The sequence below is a fragment of the Bos taurus genome, chromosome 18, assembly GCF_002263795.3.
Source record: "Bos taurus isolate L1 Dominette 01449 registration number 42190680 breed Hereford chromosome 18, ARS-UCD2.0, whole genome shotgun sequence".
Taxonomy (NCBI): Eukaryota; Metazoa; Chordata; class Mammalia; order Artiodactyla; family Bovidae; genus Bos; species Bos taurus.
This window is the reverse complement of record NC_037345.1, coordinates 40417482-40435974: the sequence shown is the minus strand read 5'-3', so window position 1 is coordinate 40435974 and position 18493 is coordinate 40417482. Positions and strand designations below refer to the sequence as shown.

The 18493-nt window shown below is 44.7% G+C and overlaps 1 protein-coding gene across 3 annotated transcripts; it reads right to left on the bottom strand.

Annotated features, from left to right (window-relative positions):
* Positions 1-427: 427 nt before the first annotated feature.
* Positions 428-12315, bottom strand: CCNE1 (cyclin E1). Of its 3 annotated transcripts, none has more exons than XM_024978360.2 (12): positions 12142-12315; positions 11626-11674; positions 11432-11519; positions 11126-11194; positions 7239-7390; positions 6984-7119; positions 3795-3941; positions 3151-3246; positions 2592-2726; positions 2371-2482; positions 2120-2277; positions 428-1813 (listed from the first exon to the last, which is right to left on the bottom strand). In XM_024978360.2, the coding sequence occupies exons 2-12, from the start codon at positions 11643-11645 to the stop codon at positions 1691-1693; spliced, it is 1236 nt and encodes a 411-aa protein (XP_024834128.1). In that variant the 5' UTR covers positions 11646-11674; positions 12142-12315; the 3' UTR covers positions 428-1690. The 3 variants fall into 3 exon arrangements, with proteins under 3 accessions (XP_024834128.1, XP_024834129.1, NP_001179705.1); XM_024978361.2 differs by having other exon boundaries at positions 2592-2666; NM_001192776.1 differs by lacking the exon at positions 12142-12315 and having other exon boundaries at positions 1147-1813; positions 11626-11645.
* Positions 12316-18493: the final 6178 nt, after the last annotated feature.

Genomic DNA, 18493 nt, shown 5'->3' with positions numbered 1-18493 from the left:
GACGGCTCGCCAGTCCATGAGGTATTTACCTCAAACATGCTTTTGAGCCAGTGTTTCCTCACATCTGCCAAGCTCTCAAACTTATAAAACAGAAATGTATTTAGTGCCATATTTTTGCACAGAAAATGTCATATGTAAATTAACCCCTTTTAGGAATTTTCGAGTCACAAATGATCACCGTTAAAAAGTCACTAAAGGCAAGAGTATGTCTGAGATGAATAATTAACTAAGAGTATCATTTGCTAAATGCCATTACATGTATATTTATAATGCATTTATTAAGAAAACTGCATTAAAATGACAGAACTATGACATCACAATGTGAAAAAGTAGGACCTCTCTCAAATTTCATATAAATGTGGTAGATTAAAAGTGGCTGTTTTTCTTTCTACTTCAGATAGATTTTTGCAAAATAACAAATACCAAGTTGAAATAAATGATATTTATTTGCTCATTCACCCTCCCTTAATGAACTCATACACAGACCAAAACACTGTGAGAAAATGAAACATAAGACTTGACAAGGCCACCACTTTGAGAACATCCCACAAAATGTGATGTGAACTGTGCACATCGGGCCTTCAAGTGGACAGTGACCTCTTCTGTTAGCAAGGCACTTGGTGAATCCATCAGTGATCAGGGAACAGACTTTACGAGTTACATGTAATTTTACTTTGCATTTTCTTCTTCAAAGTAGTTTAGGCTGCTACATTAACAAGTTCTCCAAGTAGATTCTTTAGGTTAAGCTTTGGATAAGGACACAGAGTACTAAATAACACTAATCACAGATACTTTATGACCATAGTCCTGTGCTCGGGAAGAAATCACACATAAGGATCCTCTTGGATGCAGATGTGACTTTACTACTGTCACCATAGCCAGCCAGTGAGCCCACCTGGAGTCACCACTGCACAGGGCACTGTTGGAAGATGCCAATCAGAGCCTCATTCTAGCTCAGGGGCCCTTGGGAGGCCTGTGAGGCTGGCACCTGAAGCTCACTTCAAAAGTTTTCTTTTAATATATTTGTTTGAAAGGCTTGAGTTTTGAGAAGCATGAAGTTAATTAACAAAGAGAACTTGATACAGCCACATTCAAAGTTGACTCCTAACTTAAATTATCAGACATAGTTCATAAAACCAGCTGTCTCAAAGACAGTGTTTTATCTTTATTAAAAAATGGATAAACATAGCAGCACTTGCAAAAAACAATAGTTCATAAAAGGCATTGTACACTGTCAACTGATAGAATGGAAAGGGGAGGCCCCCAGCACAGCTGGTGGTGGGCTGTATATCACAACACTCACAACCACCTGTCCACTTAATACGACTCAGCCCAGAACAGCCATGGGGAGACCAACAGCAACATGGCACTCCTCAACTTCAAGCCTTTGTTATTTGTGTGAATAGTCAATCAAGTCAAGTATCACCCTCCTTAGCAGCATCTGGAGCACTCACTGGTGTTCTGGAGGTGGCTGGTGTACTTGACCCACTTATTAAAAAAATCTAAGCATTCAATAAAAAAACACTTCTCCCTGTCCAATGCCATCCACAGAAACCTTCTGTCATGGAAGAGAGATGCTCTTCCATTTAAATATCTGTAAAAGCTAATGCACGTCTCTGCTGCAGTCGACAGGAGAGAACCTGGAACAGGCACTTCTGCACAGCTGTCTTTGGTGAGGATGCTGGAGTGGTCATGCTGATCCCTGCCCGCTGCTCTGCTTCTTACTGCTCTGTGGAGGGGTGAGGACTCCAGTGGGGAGAGGAGAAATCCTGTTTTCTTCAGATAATATGGCTTTCTTTGCTTGGGCTTTGTCCTGTTGATAAGAATAAAAGCAAGAAATAGAAATGTTACAATGGAAGAATATATCCTCTGGGCTTCGCTTACTTTGTGCTTTTTCCTATGTAGGTGAGTGAAGGAAAAAAAAAATAGCAAAGAACAATCTAAAAGCCTGGGGTCTATATGATACTTAAGAGATAGGATCTGTTGATCCCATTTTTTCCTTTCCAAGGAATTAAAAAGAACTGGAGTCTTTTTAGGATTATCTGGAGCCTGTATGAAGCAAAGTGAAGAGGCTGCCCAGGCAGTTTTAAGACTTTGGGAAACAAGAAACAGTACTGACCAGCAAATCCAAGCTGTTTATATGGGTCTGGATGTTGTGTGCATCTTCAGCAGGAACTCCCCTGAAGTGCTTAAGTTTTGAACTTCCTGTCTCCCTTATAACTATGGCAAATGGAACCATCCACTTGACACACTTCTCTATATCACACCACTGATACCCTGCAATGAAAATACATGTTACGCTTGATTTGAGACGAACAACTGGTTTGTAAGTTTCATATATCTTGTTAATGGACTGGAAAGCCAACATACCTGAAACCTTTTGCATCAGTTCAGATGAAGAGAAATGATACAAGGCGGAAGCAGCAAGTACACCATAAGAAAATTCTAAGCACCCGACATCCAGGACACAGAGATCTAAAAGCTATGGGGAAGAACAGAGCACTAAGGGACATGCCAACACACACCCCTTCTAGAGTTACTCAGTCTAGTGGTGGGTTAGGGTGCCCCACAGAGGTAGTAGAGCCACTTACCTCTGCAATCTGTATGAAGATTTGCTGAGGATACTGAGGCAGGAGCACTTCATAAACATCATTTAGATATGCAACCTGCATGTATACATTCAACCAGGACACAATGGTCAGGGGACTTAAATGCCACTTAAGGGCCTATGGGAAAACAGAAAACAGACCACTGGTTGAAAAAAGAAAAAGACATTTCTCTTCCATTTGGTCCTCTATAGTGTTAGCTGCTCAGTCGTGTCTGACTCTTTGTGTCCCCACAGACTGTACCCCACCAGGATCCTCTGTCCATGGATTCTTCAGCCAAGAATACTGGAGTAGGTTGTGATTCCCTTCTCCAGGGGAACTTCCAGACCCAGGGACTGAACCCTGGTCTCCTGCATTACAGACAGATTCTTTACTATCTGAGCTACCAGGGAAGCCCCTCTAAAGGAGTTTCAAAATGCAGCCATTTCTCCTGCCACAATGTGTCCAGCTGGAGAACACCTAGCCAGATGCACTCATGCCAAATGTAGAAAAGATATTATGTATGTATTTTTGAAAAGGACTGAAAAATTAACTTGTAACATACCTTCATAATGATTAATTCCATGGTGAGAATTTCATCTCCTGAACAAGCCCCATCTGTAACATAAGCAAACTGGTGCAACTTTGGAGGATAGATTTCCTAAAAGGAAATAAAAGAAGATACTACTAGCAAAATGCCTATCTCTTATAGTTTAAACTTACATATTGTACCTCTCAAATTATTTTTTAGTATGCTAACATAAAAAGAAAGAGAGGGTACACTGATGGGATAAATATAAGAACTACTCTAGTGGTTCAAAATGCATTAATTGTGAAAGAAATGAAACATTCCCCCTCAACAATCAATCAAACTTTTACTTACTGAAGAGTTTTGAAAATTTCACCTTTTCAATACCTTTAGTAATGTGTTTGAAAGTTAGGCCCATCTACCCTTCTAATCACACCAAAATTTCTATCCTCTTAGGGAGAAGTTCAATTTTTTTGATTAAAGGAATTAAATTAACCTAAGCATTTTATATACTCATACTTTTCTTGGTTAATTTCTAGCCTTTTTTTATGTGTGGCTAAACTTTAGAAGGCTTCAAATTAGAAAAATACAAATACAGACAAATAGTTGATCCCTTCCCCTAATTCCAGTGGATCTCAAGAAGAGCATGTACTACGTAAAAAAATTTGAAAATTATTTACCTCAAGTTTGGCAGCAATAAATAAAGATGAAATCCCAATAAGTTGTAAAAGTGTTTTTACAACATTTTGTTGTGTTGCCATATACCGATCAAAGAAATCCTGTGCCAAGTAAAATGTCTCTCTGTGAAGTTTATAGACTTCACATACCTGAAAAAATAGTAAGTTTTAGAATAGTTACTTGAGGAAAAAAAGAAAGACAAACAAACTTGCCATGATTTTGGTGAAGATAAAACCAAAGAGACAGAAGCTGGCTTTTCGTAGAGGATGGTTACCTTGCTTATCCCTAAGCACACGCACAATGAAAAACTGGAACTCAGGATAAGGATGAAGCGTTCTGTGATCGAATGTAAGAGCGAAAGCTCACAGGCTGCAGCAAGAAGTACATTCACAGTACAGTAAAAGCAGCGTTTCAAGGAAAAACACAATTTTCTCAAAGAAATATGTGCCCTTTTGTAAGTTTCATTATGATGTGAGGAAAGAACTACAATATTTCTTCACAATGAACATCATCAGTATGAAAGTTTGAAAGCTGGAACATAGGTTTATTTAAAGACCACAACACTAAAACACTGTTAATCTAATCACAAGAGGCAAAAGCTTTATTAAAAAGCATTAAATGAAAGACTCAGAGACCTAGGTTCTATCCTAGGCTCCCCTTTAGAAAAACCAATTATAAAATTGAGACATTATAAATTAGTCCTGCTTTGTTAACCTCACAGGACTGCTGTGAGATATGGAAAAATAGTACACATGATGGAGTTGAAAAGGACCAAAGAAATATTAGACCTCAATTCATTACTATCATCAAATGTTTGATTATGCATTTAAAACTGCTATTCCTAAACAGTATATCCCAAATAAGTACACTTCACAAGGTTATAAGTAGGAAAGGCACCAGCGGAAACAACAAACAGAACATTACTAGAAAACTCCATCAATCACCAAAGAGTTTCTAAGTCCATGTGGAACCATGTTTAGAGTCAGTCTTTATTAAATAACACAACTACAATCGGATTAGAAGTGAAACCAGAGCTTCTGTTCTCTACAGAACAAACTTTCAGACCTATTTTACCCAGCTCACCATCAGGCACACTGTGAAGCACTTCTTTTTTTGCTACATACTTCTTGGCTGGGCTGGGGGCTGGGAAATTTAACATCACTGCAGATAAGACTGCCTGTGAACTGCGGACTCATGTTTTGTCCCACTTTAGACATAAAAGTTATCATTCTTTTCTATCCTTTCAATAGTATTACATGACTTTTTTGATTGATTTCCAGGGGAAATCATTTCTTTAGAAAGTATCAATGGCATCAATTGCACTATATATAACAGATCCACTAAGTCACAACATCTTTTGAGTTGAAGCCTAAGAGATTAAAGCATACTATATCTAATGCTTCAAGGAATTATAAAAAGTTTCAAAAGGCCCAGGAGGGCTATGTGCCATGGTGGGTCTACGGACAACTGTAAGGCCTATAGTTTTAAGCAGGCCTGCCAAAGAATTTGTACATTTGTACATTTTCTATGTTGACATTTTCAGGGACCAGTAAAGAAAAGGAAATTAAGAATGATAAAAAGATGTTTTTATGTAAATCTTACATGGCGTACTACGTAAGCTATTGTTTGGTCACTAAGTCTGACTCCTTTGCGACCCCAAAAAGGAGATCTGTAGGCCGCCAGGCTCCTCTATACATGGGATTTCCCACTCAAGTATACTGGAGTGGGCTGCCATTTTCTTCTCCAGGGGATCTTCCCTACCAAGAGGCCTCCCAGGTGGCTCAGTGGTAAAGAATCTGCCTGCCAGTGCAGGAGACTTGGGTTCAATCCCTGGATCAGGAAGATCCCCTGGAGGGAGAAATGGCAACTCATTCCAGTATTCTTGCCTGGAATCTCATGGACAGTGGAGCTTGGCAGACTACAGTCAAGGGGGTCGCAAAGAGTTGGATATGACTTAGCATGCACACACACACATGTAAGCTGTACTTCATATGCACTATTTCTAATCCACACAAACTATGTAAGGAAAATACTAATAGAAAACATTACAATGAGAAAATCAAGTTAAATGACTTGCCTGACTGAGGCACAAAGATGTTAAGTGGCAGCAGATTTGACTCTAGGACAAGCACAACTAGGGTACACATACCCTGTCAACACACACTTTCTGAAGGTACATGGCACTGTTTTCAGGGAATACGTAGCCACACAGCTTCCATGTATACTTTCATAAAATGGATCTGCTTAAGATACCCTTCCACTCACAGAAGAAAGCTCATTTTGCACCCACCCAAGGTTTACAGAGGTGTCTAGGTATGTTTGTTAGTCACTCAGTCGTATCTGACTCTGCAACCCCAGGGACTGTAGTCCGCTAGGCTCCTTTGTCCATGGGATTCTCTAGGCAAGAACACTTGAGTGGATTCCCATTCCCTTTCCCAGGGGATCTTCCTGACCCAAGGATCAAACCTGGATCTCCTGCATTGCAGAAGGATTCTCTACCATCTGAGCCACAAGGGAAGTGGTATCCAAGAAATGTCCCTTAATCAAACCACTATTGAGACACCCACACTTCCTCCCAGAAAGAGGTGCACTGCCTATACAACATAACTTCTTATATTTAACAATTATTTACTATAACTTATAATCTTGTTATTTGATCAGTTTTCGTATGATAATGTGAAGTATGAAAGTGTGATTAATAGAAGATTTGAACAATATATTTTGTTAGGATAAACTTCTGTAGGGAAAGAGAAATGGGTCCCAAGGAGTTAAAATGAAACAATACAAAATTTCTGACTGTTAAAGATAAATTTGTTCATATATTTTTAAACATTTGGTAGTACGCTATCAAATAGCTGTTACACATTCTATTGTGTACACTTAAAAAGCAATTTAATTAACGAAGATCAAATACCAATATTTATAATTAATTGGAAAATACAACCTTTGCAACTATTTAAATTTTGAGAAAAAAATTCAGACGCCAACTTAAAAACATCTAAGGGATAAACAGACTTCAGAAATTCTTTTAAGGAAGTACATAAGCAAAAAAGTTAAACCACTGTAGTATATATACCACAGTTCAGAGACACAGAATGTGTCAATGGAATCAAACACATGAAGAGATTACAACATCACAAAAGAATCTAGAAACGGTCAGTGCTTCTAGTTAACCAGAAGGCTCAACCTACCTCCATTAACCAATCCAGAAGAATTGCTCGCATTTTAGGCTGCAGAAGAGGGTGCCGTTGCATAAGGTGCTTGTCCCTCAAGTATGTCTTTTCCTTGTTTAACATGATTTTCCATACTTCCTCTCTATTTGCCCAGCTACAAAACAACAAAACCAAGCAAAACACAAAAGTCAGGCATCAGTATGCATCCAACTAGCGAAGTGGAAGTGCACACAGGGAGTAAGAGACCCAGGAGGCACTCGGTGGTCAGCTTACTTCAGTACAGGCAGTGGCGACGCTCTGGATGACGACGGCGTGCTCCTCTGAGGCTTGTACGCAGCGTGTGGGTACAGAAGTTCATCTTCTTCTTTGTCAGGTGTGGGAATCAGGGAGCAGGGGTTTTCACAGGCTCTATTACTGTCCCAAGGCTGTAAAATAAAGACATGTTAAAAAAGTTTGATGTAAACCAGCTGTTTTTACATTCATTGATTTGTAAAACAGCCAGTAAAACAAAAAAATGTCTTCACACACCTAGAGTAATCTCTAGGCCTAAATCAATATTCCAGCCTAAATTAAGACAGAGATAGCATGGAAGACACAGTAATGACTCCAAGCTCTCACGTTCTCAGGAGTCTATGCAGTAAGTACCTAAGAAAACTAGTCAGTAGCATTTATTCTCCATATCATCATCCTCATATGAGGTGCGTGAGGGCACAGGAAGGGTAAGACAAAATGCAAACAGTTCTTACATTACCGAAAAAGAAAATCTACTTGCAGTTCAGTAAGATACTAAGCATGGCTCCAAAAGGGTATTGTGAGATTTGGTCACAATTCAAAGACCTGGGTTTTTTAACAAGTACAACTAACCTAATAAAACGTCTTAAAAGTGAAAGACAGAATTTCCAATAAAAGTATTTACATAAGCACTCCACAACCACAAGTATAAAACTGATTGCCATCTATATTTAGTCTCCTCATTTAATAAAAACCCACCAAATGTGACATCTTCCTTTGGTTCCAGGTCAAGCCAAATATATTACATAATGAGGACCTTTCATTTTCCTTAATTCAAATGGAAAAAAAAGGAGTATCTGCCTACTTAAAACCACATCAAGCAAGAGTCACAGGATTTACTAAAAGTCTATAGAGATAAAGCCTAGATATTCCTGAAGACCTTTGAAACCCACCCCCAAAGGCTTATATAGTAATAAATGCTAAACCATCATTAAAAACCCAAACAATACTTCTTTTAAAAAGTCCAGATATTTAATTCAATTTTTAATATTTGGAAAATGTCATTTTGCCATTTAAAGTTTTTTCTTTTTAAAGCTACTTTTTATCATCTTACTCTAAACAACTATGATTGTTTTTTAAAATTATAATGAATTTATTGAAGATATGGCATGTTAACAATCCTGCCAGCATGGACGCTCTGTTAAAGCTCTGAGACTCTTGGCAATTTTTTTTTAAAGCAGAGAGATCGTTAATGTTGACTGGAAAAGAGACAACCGAGAAGACTGTAAATGAACATGGAAACATGGGCTCTCCAAGTGCTGCTTGGAAGATATGGGACAGGGTGGCTATCACAGCACACTGGCCACTTTCAGAGGAAGCCAGAGCACTTTCAAGGTACTGAGAAGAGCAAAGTAGGATAAAGCTCTCCTCCATCCAATATGCACAGAATTGAGCATGCAAATTAACCATGACAGATCTTGCCAACAGCTGCTGGAGAAGGGCAACATCCTCTTCCAGTTCTAGAATCATGTGCTGGTATCATTTCCTTGACTCAAAAGGATCATGTTACAACAGCTTTACGTTGTATTCACTCAACAATGAATTCTAGTTTTGAAAGCAGAAGCTGGGTGTCACCCTCTACAGCCAGATGGCTGAAATAGTTGAGAGAAGACTTTTGGAGATAAAATGGTAACAGTTCCCAACCTGCAGCACACAGACAAATCAGGTGAACCACGAGCCCACAAATGGGCCCCAGAGTTGGCCTCTGACCAGTGTCGGAAGCAGAATAATGAAGTCTATATTCTTTAACTTGAATGTATACCATGTCTCAAAGAGAGCGAGATCAATCTGACTTTAGGAAGGAAGGGGATAATAGCAAGAGACCAATTTTGATTATTTCTAACCACCTCTAACTCTTTGTGCCTCTTTTAATGAAGAATGAAACTACCTTATGGAAAATTATGTTCTGAGAAGTAACTAATAGAAATTCCAGGACTCCATTTCAATAAACAAGTTGGTTCTCATGCAAAAAATTGAACAAAATCGATACGTTAAATAGACTTTAGACAAAAGAGCATTATTTTCATTGGGAAAAACCTAAGGTAAGAATCAAAGGTTCCATGTGGTCTTGATGTAGCAGTATCACAGAGTTCAGCATGATGGCTACAAGTAGCTCAGGGCTATTGAACAGGGCTGAACCATGATAACTCCACAGAAAAATTCTGTGTAATTAATTGGCAAAAAGGTTGTTACCCCACAATTCTAGCTTCATGAAACTACAGAGAAATAACATGACACTGACTGCTTCATAAATGATGGGTAATTTTCAAGCTATCTACTTTAGACAATGTGTAGAAACCTGTTGTCATTAATCTCTGAACCATGAAAATGCCTTCTAGTGGGAAATAATATGGCTATTCACATATCACATCTATCAGCTCTCTGCAGTCCAGGGACAGGGCCAAAGCCCTGTCTTAGGCACCCTAGGCTCCACTCCAGTTATCTCTGGAACTGAAACTACTCTAAAACCCCAAGAAGTCAACAGGGACAGCTTTGCCTCAGCCTCAGTTAAAAATTCCAATTCAAAACATAGCTAGGAAGACAACCAATCTTGAATTTCACAAAGTTGAGATTCATTTTAGTACAGACCCACAAAAATTAACTTGCTTGGTTTGAAGTCTTTACAGGGAGAAAAAAAGAAAACAAAAAAAAAAAGGAAAGAACTTGAAATGCACTGTCTTATTTCTTTTCCTAAAACAAAGTATCTCTTCTTCTAATACAGCAAGTAGATCATCAAGCTGTTGTTCAATATTAAGTGGAGTCTCCCCAGAAATGCTAATTACTAGGGTCTTGTGTGCAGTAACAACAGCTTTACCGTGTGTCCCACGGCTTTGAAGACCTTCACTCTTCCAGGCGCAGCTGCTATGGCTGTTGCTCACTGTCCTACAAGGTGATGTGCTGCCACTGCTAACCTCACCAGAACCACTTTCCTTGGCTCAAATACTATTCCTGCTCAGTTTTTATCTGTTATAGCGTCAGAAAGCCTAATCAGTTAGTTTGGAGATCGACTGCTTCCCCTACTGGGGTCATAACTACAGTCTCCAGCCATTTCTGGAGGCAGAGAGATAATACAAGCTTTTTTGGCTAGGGACTTCTGATACTATGATGCTACCATGAACATGCAAGAAATATGGCGGGAACTCCATGAAGGAGGGGCAAGAGAAATGGACTGACTAGTCAATTTTAAAAATGTGTTGAGATGCACATATCATTACACAGAATGTCTTACTAATACTCTGGTGGAGGTCAGATCAAGCTCCAGGCAGCAGTTATCACTGTAAGTAATTGCTGAAGAGGCTAGAAGAACCATCAAAAAGGGGGAAAAAGTTTGAAACATGACCTAAAGGGAGTGGGAGCAGGGAAGGGAAGTCCTTAAGCACCATGAGGAAATAAACACAAGTGTGGATGGGGGAGAAGTTGCTTATGAGCACACACAAACCCCCATCATCACAGTTACCCAAAGAGCTCTGTGTCAGGAGCCCTCCCACAGTTCACTAGCCTACAGCCTAGGCTATAGAACAGACTCCGCCCCTGGCTTGCACAGGACTCTGGGTTACTTTCCTCCTCTAACTGAATCTCAGTTTCCTCAAGGGCAAAAGGAGAGGACTGAGTTATGTGAGGTTCATTCTGGTTCTTCCAGACATCAGCGCATATTTGTAATCTCAGGGATGTCAGTCAGGAACACAGTCCTTCCTGGAATCCCAAGACTGGCAGAGGTCAGTGCCCACTGACAGGCACAGTGCTCGGTTATATGAACTGTGGCCACAGTGAGAGAAAAAGCCTTCAGCAGGAGGCAAGCAAGTATGAGACTCAATTTGACCCCAAACAAGCGGAGCCTCAACTTCGACCCAATCAGAAAATGTACCTACCTGACTGCCACACTGGCTTCTCACAGTCCTGTCAATTTTGGCAATTTCTTCATCGGGATCCTGCAAAAACTAACATAAAACAACCCCCATACCCCAAGGAAACACACCAAACAGCCCAAAGACAAAAACACAGACACAGAGAAGAAAAAGAAAGCTAGTAAGGTTATGATCACCATTTCTGCCAAACGCTCCCCCCACTACCCTTGATCCCTTATCAACAAATATATGGGCAGAACCCATTCTGGTACCCAGGTAAGATTGGGGGGGGGGGTGGTATCCTCCCCCACCTGTCTCCTTTGTACTCACAACGGCTACATTTGCCTTTCTTTTCCTGGAGCGAACAGAGACATCGGTGCCACTTTCCTCTTTCATGGTATCCGGTTCCTTCGCATCCCTGTAAAACCAGGATGGCACAGAGGTAAGAGTCTACCCAAATCTCGGCCCACCCCTCCCCCACCACCGCACACCTTCCCCTTTCCCGCAGCGGCCAGGCCACTCACCTCTCCTTCTCCCTCGGCATGGCGCTGGGCGCAGGATCAGACCTCAAGCCTGGGGGCACGAAACGGCAGTGGGGTGAGGACGGCAGCAGAGGGGTCCAGGGCCCGCCGGCCTGTCCCGAGCACCCCTCCCCCTCCCGCGCGGGCGGCGGCGGCGGGAGCTTCCCGGGCCGGTCGGGAAAATGGCCGATGGGCCCGGGGTGGCCTGTCACCCGCGGCGCCACCAGCGGCCCGCGACGCCGGGTCGGAACCCAGGGTGCGGGGGGGCGCTCAACGCCCCCTGAAACTCTCTCCGGCCCACTGCCTCCCTCGGGACCCCCAGCTGCCTCAGTCTTCCCCTCAACACCTCCCCGGAGCCCGCTTCTGAGTCGCCCTACCGGGGCACCCCGCGCTGACGACTCCGGGGACCCGGCGACCCGGCCTCGCCCCACCCCCACCCGGGCCCGGCCCGACCCGACCCGGGCGCTCCAGGAGTTCTCGCCCGCCGCGCAGTCCGGCAGCCCGAGGCAGGGTCCTCACCCGAAGCCGTCTCCGCGGCAGGCAGGCAGGCGGCACGAGCCGAGGCCGGAGGCAGGAGGCAGAGGCGAGCGGGAAGCCGGGAGGCGGGAGACGGCGGCGGGCCGAGCGCGCGGCGGTGGCGGGATCCGCGCCTGCCCCCTACACCGCGCTGGCGGCCGAGCCGGCTGCTCCTGCGCCCGGCTAAGAGCGGGACATTTAAAAATCCCAGCGCGCGGAACCGGCCCCCGGACCGCCCTCGCGCCCTCCCGCCACCCTCCGCTCCGCCCCGGCCGGCTCGGAGCCCCTCAGCGACAGCCAGAGGGCTCGGCCCCGCCCAGCCACCGCCCTCAGGACCGCCCTGCGCGCCGCAGGCCCGCCCAGGCGCTCAGGCTCGCCCGGGGCGGGGCCAGCGCGGGGCGGAGCTAAGTGACAGGGCCTGCGCGCCGGAGGGGAGGGGCCCTGGGACCGTGCGCCTCAGCTGCAGAGCCCGCGCGGGGCGGGACGCGGGCGCGAGAGCGGCGGAGGGGCGGGTCGCGGGGCTCTGGGGGCGGAGCCGAGCGGCGCTGGAGCGGCAAAAAGCCGCGTGGCCGGCGCTGGTGGAATGTAAACACGGCGGGCGGCGAGGCTTCGGTCCCCGACTGAGGGGTCGGGCCACTAGACCTGAAGTCCGTAGGCCTGCAGCGCCCGCGCACTGTCTCTCCTTGCACGTCCCCCCCGCCCCTGAGACGCAGGTTTCCGGGCCCTGAGTCAGGGTGGGATGTGCCCAAGGTCACAGCGCATGGTCACAGAGCCTAGAACCAGGGCCTCAGGCCGCCAGACCGGGGGCCGCCTGTGGAACAGCTGTTACTCCTGGACGTGCGTCCATCCATCTGTCCATGCGTGCGTGTGTTCATTCAGCTAATAGTCTAGCACCTTACCTTCCATGTGTGCCTTTCGCCACAGACTTTCCCCTGAGGATCGGAAGACCTTTTTGATGCTGGGATTCCATGCGGCCCTCTTTACCTTAAGCATTTACTTAAGCAGGCAGTGAAATCAAATCCACACTCCATGCCACTCCACGTGGACCTACCCTCAACCCCTCTCAGACCTTTCCTTCAACTGCCTCCCATCAGAGCTCCTCTGGCCATCCTCTGTCCTTTCTCATCTCGGGACCTTGGAATTTGTTGTCCCTAGCTCCGGTTCCTTGCAGCTACATCTTTTCTGAGAATTTCCAGGTCTTCCCCAGGAGTTCCTCTCCACCACATTGCCCTGCTGTGGCTCCTTCACAGCACTTGCTGCCATATGTCTCTTGTCCGTGTTTGGTACTCTTCTCCCTGCCTTGTCTGTCTTGTTCACTGCTGTATCCCCCAGATCTTGGCATAGTGCCTGGAGGAAGGGAGGCACGTCAATCTTACTTGTGAAGGAATGCTTGAAAAACATGGTGACCAAGCCCTTGTGGATTTTACAGGCTAAGGAGACAAGTATTGACTATCATCACTTGAAAGTACCTACTGTACTAAACTTCTAGAAAATACATATAGCACAGGGCTCCTAAACACTCTCAAGACCCTTCCTGATTTACAGTCTCAGTCTTGGGCCTCCTCCCTCCATGACTGTCTTTTTGCAGTTAGAGCCTGGATCTTACTGGAGGACACGGTTTGTGTCATCCTCAGAGGTCCCTGCTAGCAGATTCTTGCCCTTCCAGGGCTCTGAGGTCAAGGCTGCTGAAATGTCTTGCTCAGATTGGCTTAGGTAGGCATGGAACCCAGGCTCCTAAATTCCCAGCCTTGTGCCCTTAGGTAGTAACAATAATGGGTATCACAAACATTTCAAAAATAACAGCTTTGTCCTAAATACTTCAAAGTGTTATCTCAACTAAACTTCTCAATAGTCCTATGACATTGATACCATGATTGTCTTATTTCACATATGGCACTATCTACTTCTTAGGGTCAGTGTAAGGATTAAGTGAAATAATGCAGATGAATTGCTGAGTACAGTGCCTGGCACATAATAAATACCCAATTATTGACAGTTGTTAACAATGATAGACAAGACAGTTTTCCTTAGTGGTTGTAGTAATTTATACTCCTATCAGCGAAGAATACCACCAGGACTGCCCTGGTGGCCCAGTAGTTAATAATCTGCCTGCCAATGCAGGGGACATGGGTTTCCCCTAGTCAGGGAACTAAGATCCCACAAGCTGTGGAGCAACTAAGCCAGTGCACCGTAACTAGAGAAAGTCTACAAGCACCAATGAAGACCTACCACGGCCATGAATGAATAAATTTTTAAAATTTATTTAAAAAAGAAGAAAAGACAAAAACTGTGGTGGCAGCAATCAGACCCCTCTGGGGTGGGGGTCCTAGGTACTACTGTACGCATGTTTTATATCTTGATCTAAGCAGTGGTTACATGGCTATGTTCCTAAATAAAACTTCAATGAGCTATATATATGTTGTTTGTGCACTTTACTGAGTGTATGCAATACCTGACTAAAAAATAAAATGGTTAATTTTTTAAAAATAATTGAAAAAACAATAAAGTAAGACTTTAATAATCTTTGCACACTGGGAGCTTCCAGTCTGAAAAGGAGGCAGTCATGTAGATTGGCAGTTGCAGTTCAGAGTGAAAAGAACTTGAATGGGAAAATTCTGGGGGCTACGATTTCATGTGGAGTTGGAAGCAAGGGCATTCAATCTACTCTTGGACACAGCTGCTTGGAGGAAGCAGCATCAAGGCCGGAAAGATGAATGAATTCAGCAGGAGCAATATAAAAATATGTTTAAGGCAGGAGAAACTGCCTCACAGAGACTTGGAGTCTTCAGAAGTCACCAATGGTCACTTGCTGGAGCAGTTCACCTCTTTGAGTCCATTTCGTTTTGTGTCCAAACACTGACAGCCTTGAGGGAGATAAGGATCACACTAAAGGTGACAAAACAGCTGCTGTGTAGGGAGGACAGCACCTTTCTTCTGCCATGAGACTTTGGGAAATTTCCTTAACCTCTTGGTGCCTCAATTTGTTCATCTGTAAAATGGGTGTGATTTTAATTCTCCCAACCTGTGAGGAATAAATGTATTAATATGTATAATGCATTTGCCATAGTATCTAACATATAGTAAATGTTCAGTATGTAACAACTATCGTTATTATTCATAAAGAAATTTGGGGCATTGGCTTAGCTTCATATGTGGTTTAGGCCCTGATGATGGTATTGGTTAAGGAACCAGGATGCAAGCCTTAAAAAGTAAGCCCGTGGAGGTTGCAAGGGCCAAGTACTTCCTAGATAGGATTCCTTAATCCAGGGCCCGCAGACAGCCTTCAGGATCCCAGGAAACTGCCTACTGACAGTGCCAGCCCATCAAGTCCACTTTCCTGGGCAGCTGGTGCATAACTTTTACCAGCTCCTTAAAGGTACACACAAAAGTTAAGGAGCGCTGTAGAGGGTAGATGGAGGAAGGCATGGGTTGTGACTAGGGGTGGAGCTGGTCCAGGCTTTGCTTTCAGGCAGGGCTGGACAACTGTGGCTGCCTGGCTGAGCCAAAGGTGTGTGTGTGGGGTGGGGCGGGGGGTGGAAGGGGCAGGGGAGGGTCCTACACACAGGAAAACCGGAGGAAAGAGGGTCAGACTGGCTGCACCGGTGTGGGCTGTGGGGTGGGGGCCAGGCAGGATGAGCAGGATTCAGCGCCAGGGAACTGAGTGTGGGAAGGCCTCAGAGGCTTGGCTCCTGTCCTCCTGTAGCCCTGGGGACCTATCTGCACAGGCCTGCCAGGTCAGTCGGAGCCCCGGGCCCAGCTATGCTCCCCAAGACTTGCTTATTGTTCAGACTAGGCTCACACTGTGGTGGATTCCAAAGGAGGGAGACTAGCAAACCAATGGGTGGCCAGCCCTGGCCTAGCCTTCTCTTATACTGGAAAGCAAGTCCAGTCAACCCTTTAGACAGAAGTTCTGGTTAATTAAAAGACTCCAGTGAAAACCAGAATTTACCTTTAAACTCAGTGTACGATAGAACAATGATGGCAGCTGACATTTATGGATTCTGTCCTAAGCTCAGAGTTGCAAGGAACAGAGACTAATTTGAAGACATTTCATGGAGTGGGAGTGTGTGACCACGTTTTGTGGGGAGGAGGGGCAGTTATGCAGCAACAAGCAACCCCCTTCGTATGGGCTAAGACACAAGAGAGCTTTGTTCTGTGTCTGACCACCATACTCCCAGCTTTCAGTTAAATCGTCTCATCTTGGGTTTTCTGAAAGCAGTCACAGCTGCAAGATACAGAGCAGGGGCTTGGAGAGAGGAAGCCCTGGAATCTCTCTTCTGGTCCAGGACTCACATTTTCCTTACAGCACCAGGCTCTTGAACTTAATGGGGGAGGGGGACTTGGCCAATCAGAGCCCCGCATTCTTGACTATGTGATTGGGTCAAGAGTAGGCACGTGACCCAATCTGGGCCAATGAAAATCCTCTGGAGTTGCTAAGTGGATGGGAAGAGGTCTGGAACTAGGAGGCCATCTTGCCACTCAAGGCGACCTTCCTTTGAGGGAGGTCCTTTGGGGGGAGGGGGGAGGTTTGCAGGGAAGCAGAGCCAGAGGTGAGGGGAGGCAGCCTTGTGATTTGTTGAGCTGCTGGATCTAATCAAGCCCAAGACCAGATTACTAGGAATTTTCCGGATGCTGGAGCCAATTATTTTCATGTTTATTTAGACAATAGGGTTTGGATTTCTCATAACTTGCTGCCGAGAGAGTTACGGGTGTCATATGTGCCCATCGAAGAGCCTCTGGTGGTCTCCTGGACTCATTCAGGCCCTTCTCTTTAAGGTCTGTAAATCTACAGTGGCATGGCTGGCTGGCTGGCATGTGGTTCTGGTGGTGCCAGGGCTGGCTGTGGTCTCAATTCCCCCAGAATCCTAACTTCCATGGCAACCTCCTTCATTACTTGCTGCCACCAGTCGCATAGAATTCCGCTTATTAATCAGCCTGGCAACCTCAGAACCCCCAAGTGCAGGTTGGTTTGGGGTGGACTGGCTTGACTCTGGCCTCTAGGAGCTCCCAAGAGCACCTTACACCTTCTGGAGGCAAGTGAACTCTACCTGAGCAAGATTCACTCCTAACATGATCAGATAGAGGGTACAAGCTGATGCTCCTGGTCCACAGAGTATTAGCAAAAGCTTGAATCCTTGTACACATGAGGATTTCCGACTTGTTGAGCAACAGGATGATTTGGCAAAGTTGGGCCCATGTCTGTGCAGGGCAACAGCAGTCTGCTAACCTCTTTGGGTGGGGCAGCTTCACCCTGTATCTTTACTCCTTTCAGTATCAACCTTGGCCTCCTATTTGTCTGACCTTGAGACCCTGCTGGGAATTCAGAGCTGAACCAGAGCTTGCATAGCAGGGTCTTGGATGAGAGAGGTCAGGATTAAATAAACAAGAAGGAGAGAAGGAAGAAGGCATTGAGGAGGGGGTAGACTGGGAGGAACCCAGACCTAAGCATTCCCCAGAGACCAGCACAGAGTCTGGACAGCCAGGTTTGCTGACTAAATAAGTGCATGGATGAATGTATAGGGGGCAAAGGTGAGAGGTACAGAGAGCCTTTTCCAGATGGTGACGGGAAGCTGAAGAGCCCCGGTGCGTGGAATGGGGGGCACATTCCTTTGCTGAAGCCTACATGGGGCTGGTACCAGGGTCACAGAGGGCTAGGCACAAGTAGACTCCACAGTCAAGGCTGGGGCTTCCCCACCTCCCACGCTCCCACCCTTTCTTCTCTGTCTGAGAGCCTCTCTACCTTCAACGTTTCACTGAATTATTTTTCCCACTTAAATCTGTTTGTTTAAAAAGGGAAATCTACTGTCCCTATCCTAAATGAAAAACCTACATCACCAACCACAAAGAGAAGGGAAGCTTCAAAGAGTTGATAACCACAGACAGGACAATGTGAGACAGGCCATGAGCCTGAGGCCTGGTCTCTTTCTGTTTAAAACAGGAGATGACGGTATGATTCCATTTATACCAGGTAGTAGGGTAGTCAGATTCATAGAGACAGAAACAAAGAGGGCATTTGCCAGGGCTGGGGAGCGGGAATGGGAGTTGTTATTTAATGGGTACAGAGTTTCAGTTCTGCAAGATTCAAAAGTTCTGAGGATGATTTGTGGTGATGGTTACACAATATTGTGAATGTAATTAATGCCACCAAATTAGACATTTAAAAATGGTTATGGTGGTTAATTGTTAGGTGTATTTTACCACGTCTTTTAGAGGAGTTGAGTAGACATTAGAGAGGTGTCAAAGCCATCTCTTTCAAACTGAGACTTTCTCCTTGATTGATCAGAACATGTGAAGAATTGAAAAGAGAGCGACGCACTCACCGTGTGACGTGGTATTGTTTCAAATCAATATGCAA

Coding starts and splice junctions, on each gene's coding strand:
- CCNE1 (XM_024978360.2), bottom strand. CDS start 11,645: ATGCCGAGGGAGAAGGAGAG. Junction 3,247..3,794: donor TTATTGCTGCCAAACTTGAG/GTAAATAATTTT, acceptor ATTTCCTTTTAG/GAAATCTATCCTCCAAAGTT. Junction 2,278..2,370: donor ACTGATGCAAAAGGTTTCAG/GTATGTTGGCTT, acceptor TTTTCATTGCAG/GGTATCAGTGGTGTGATATA.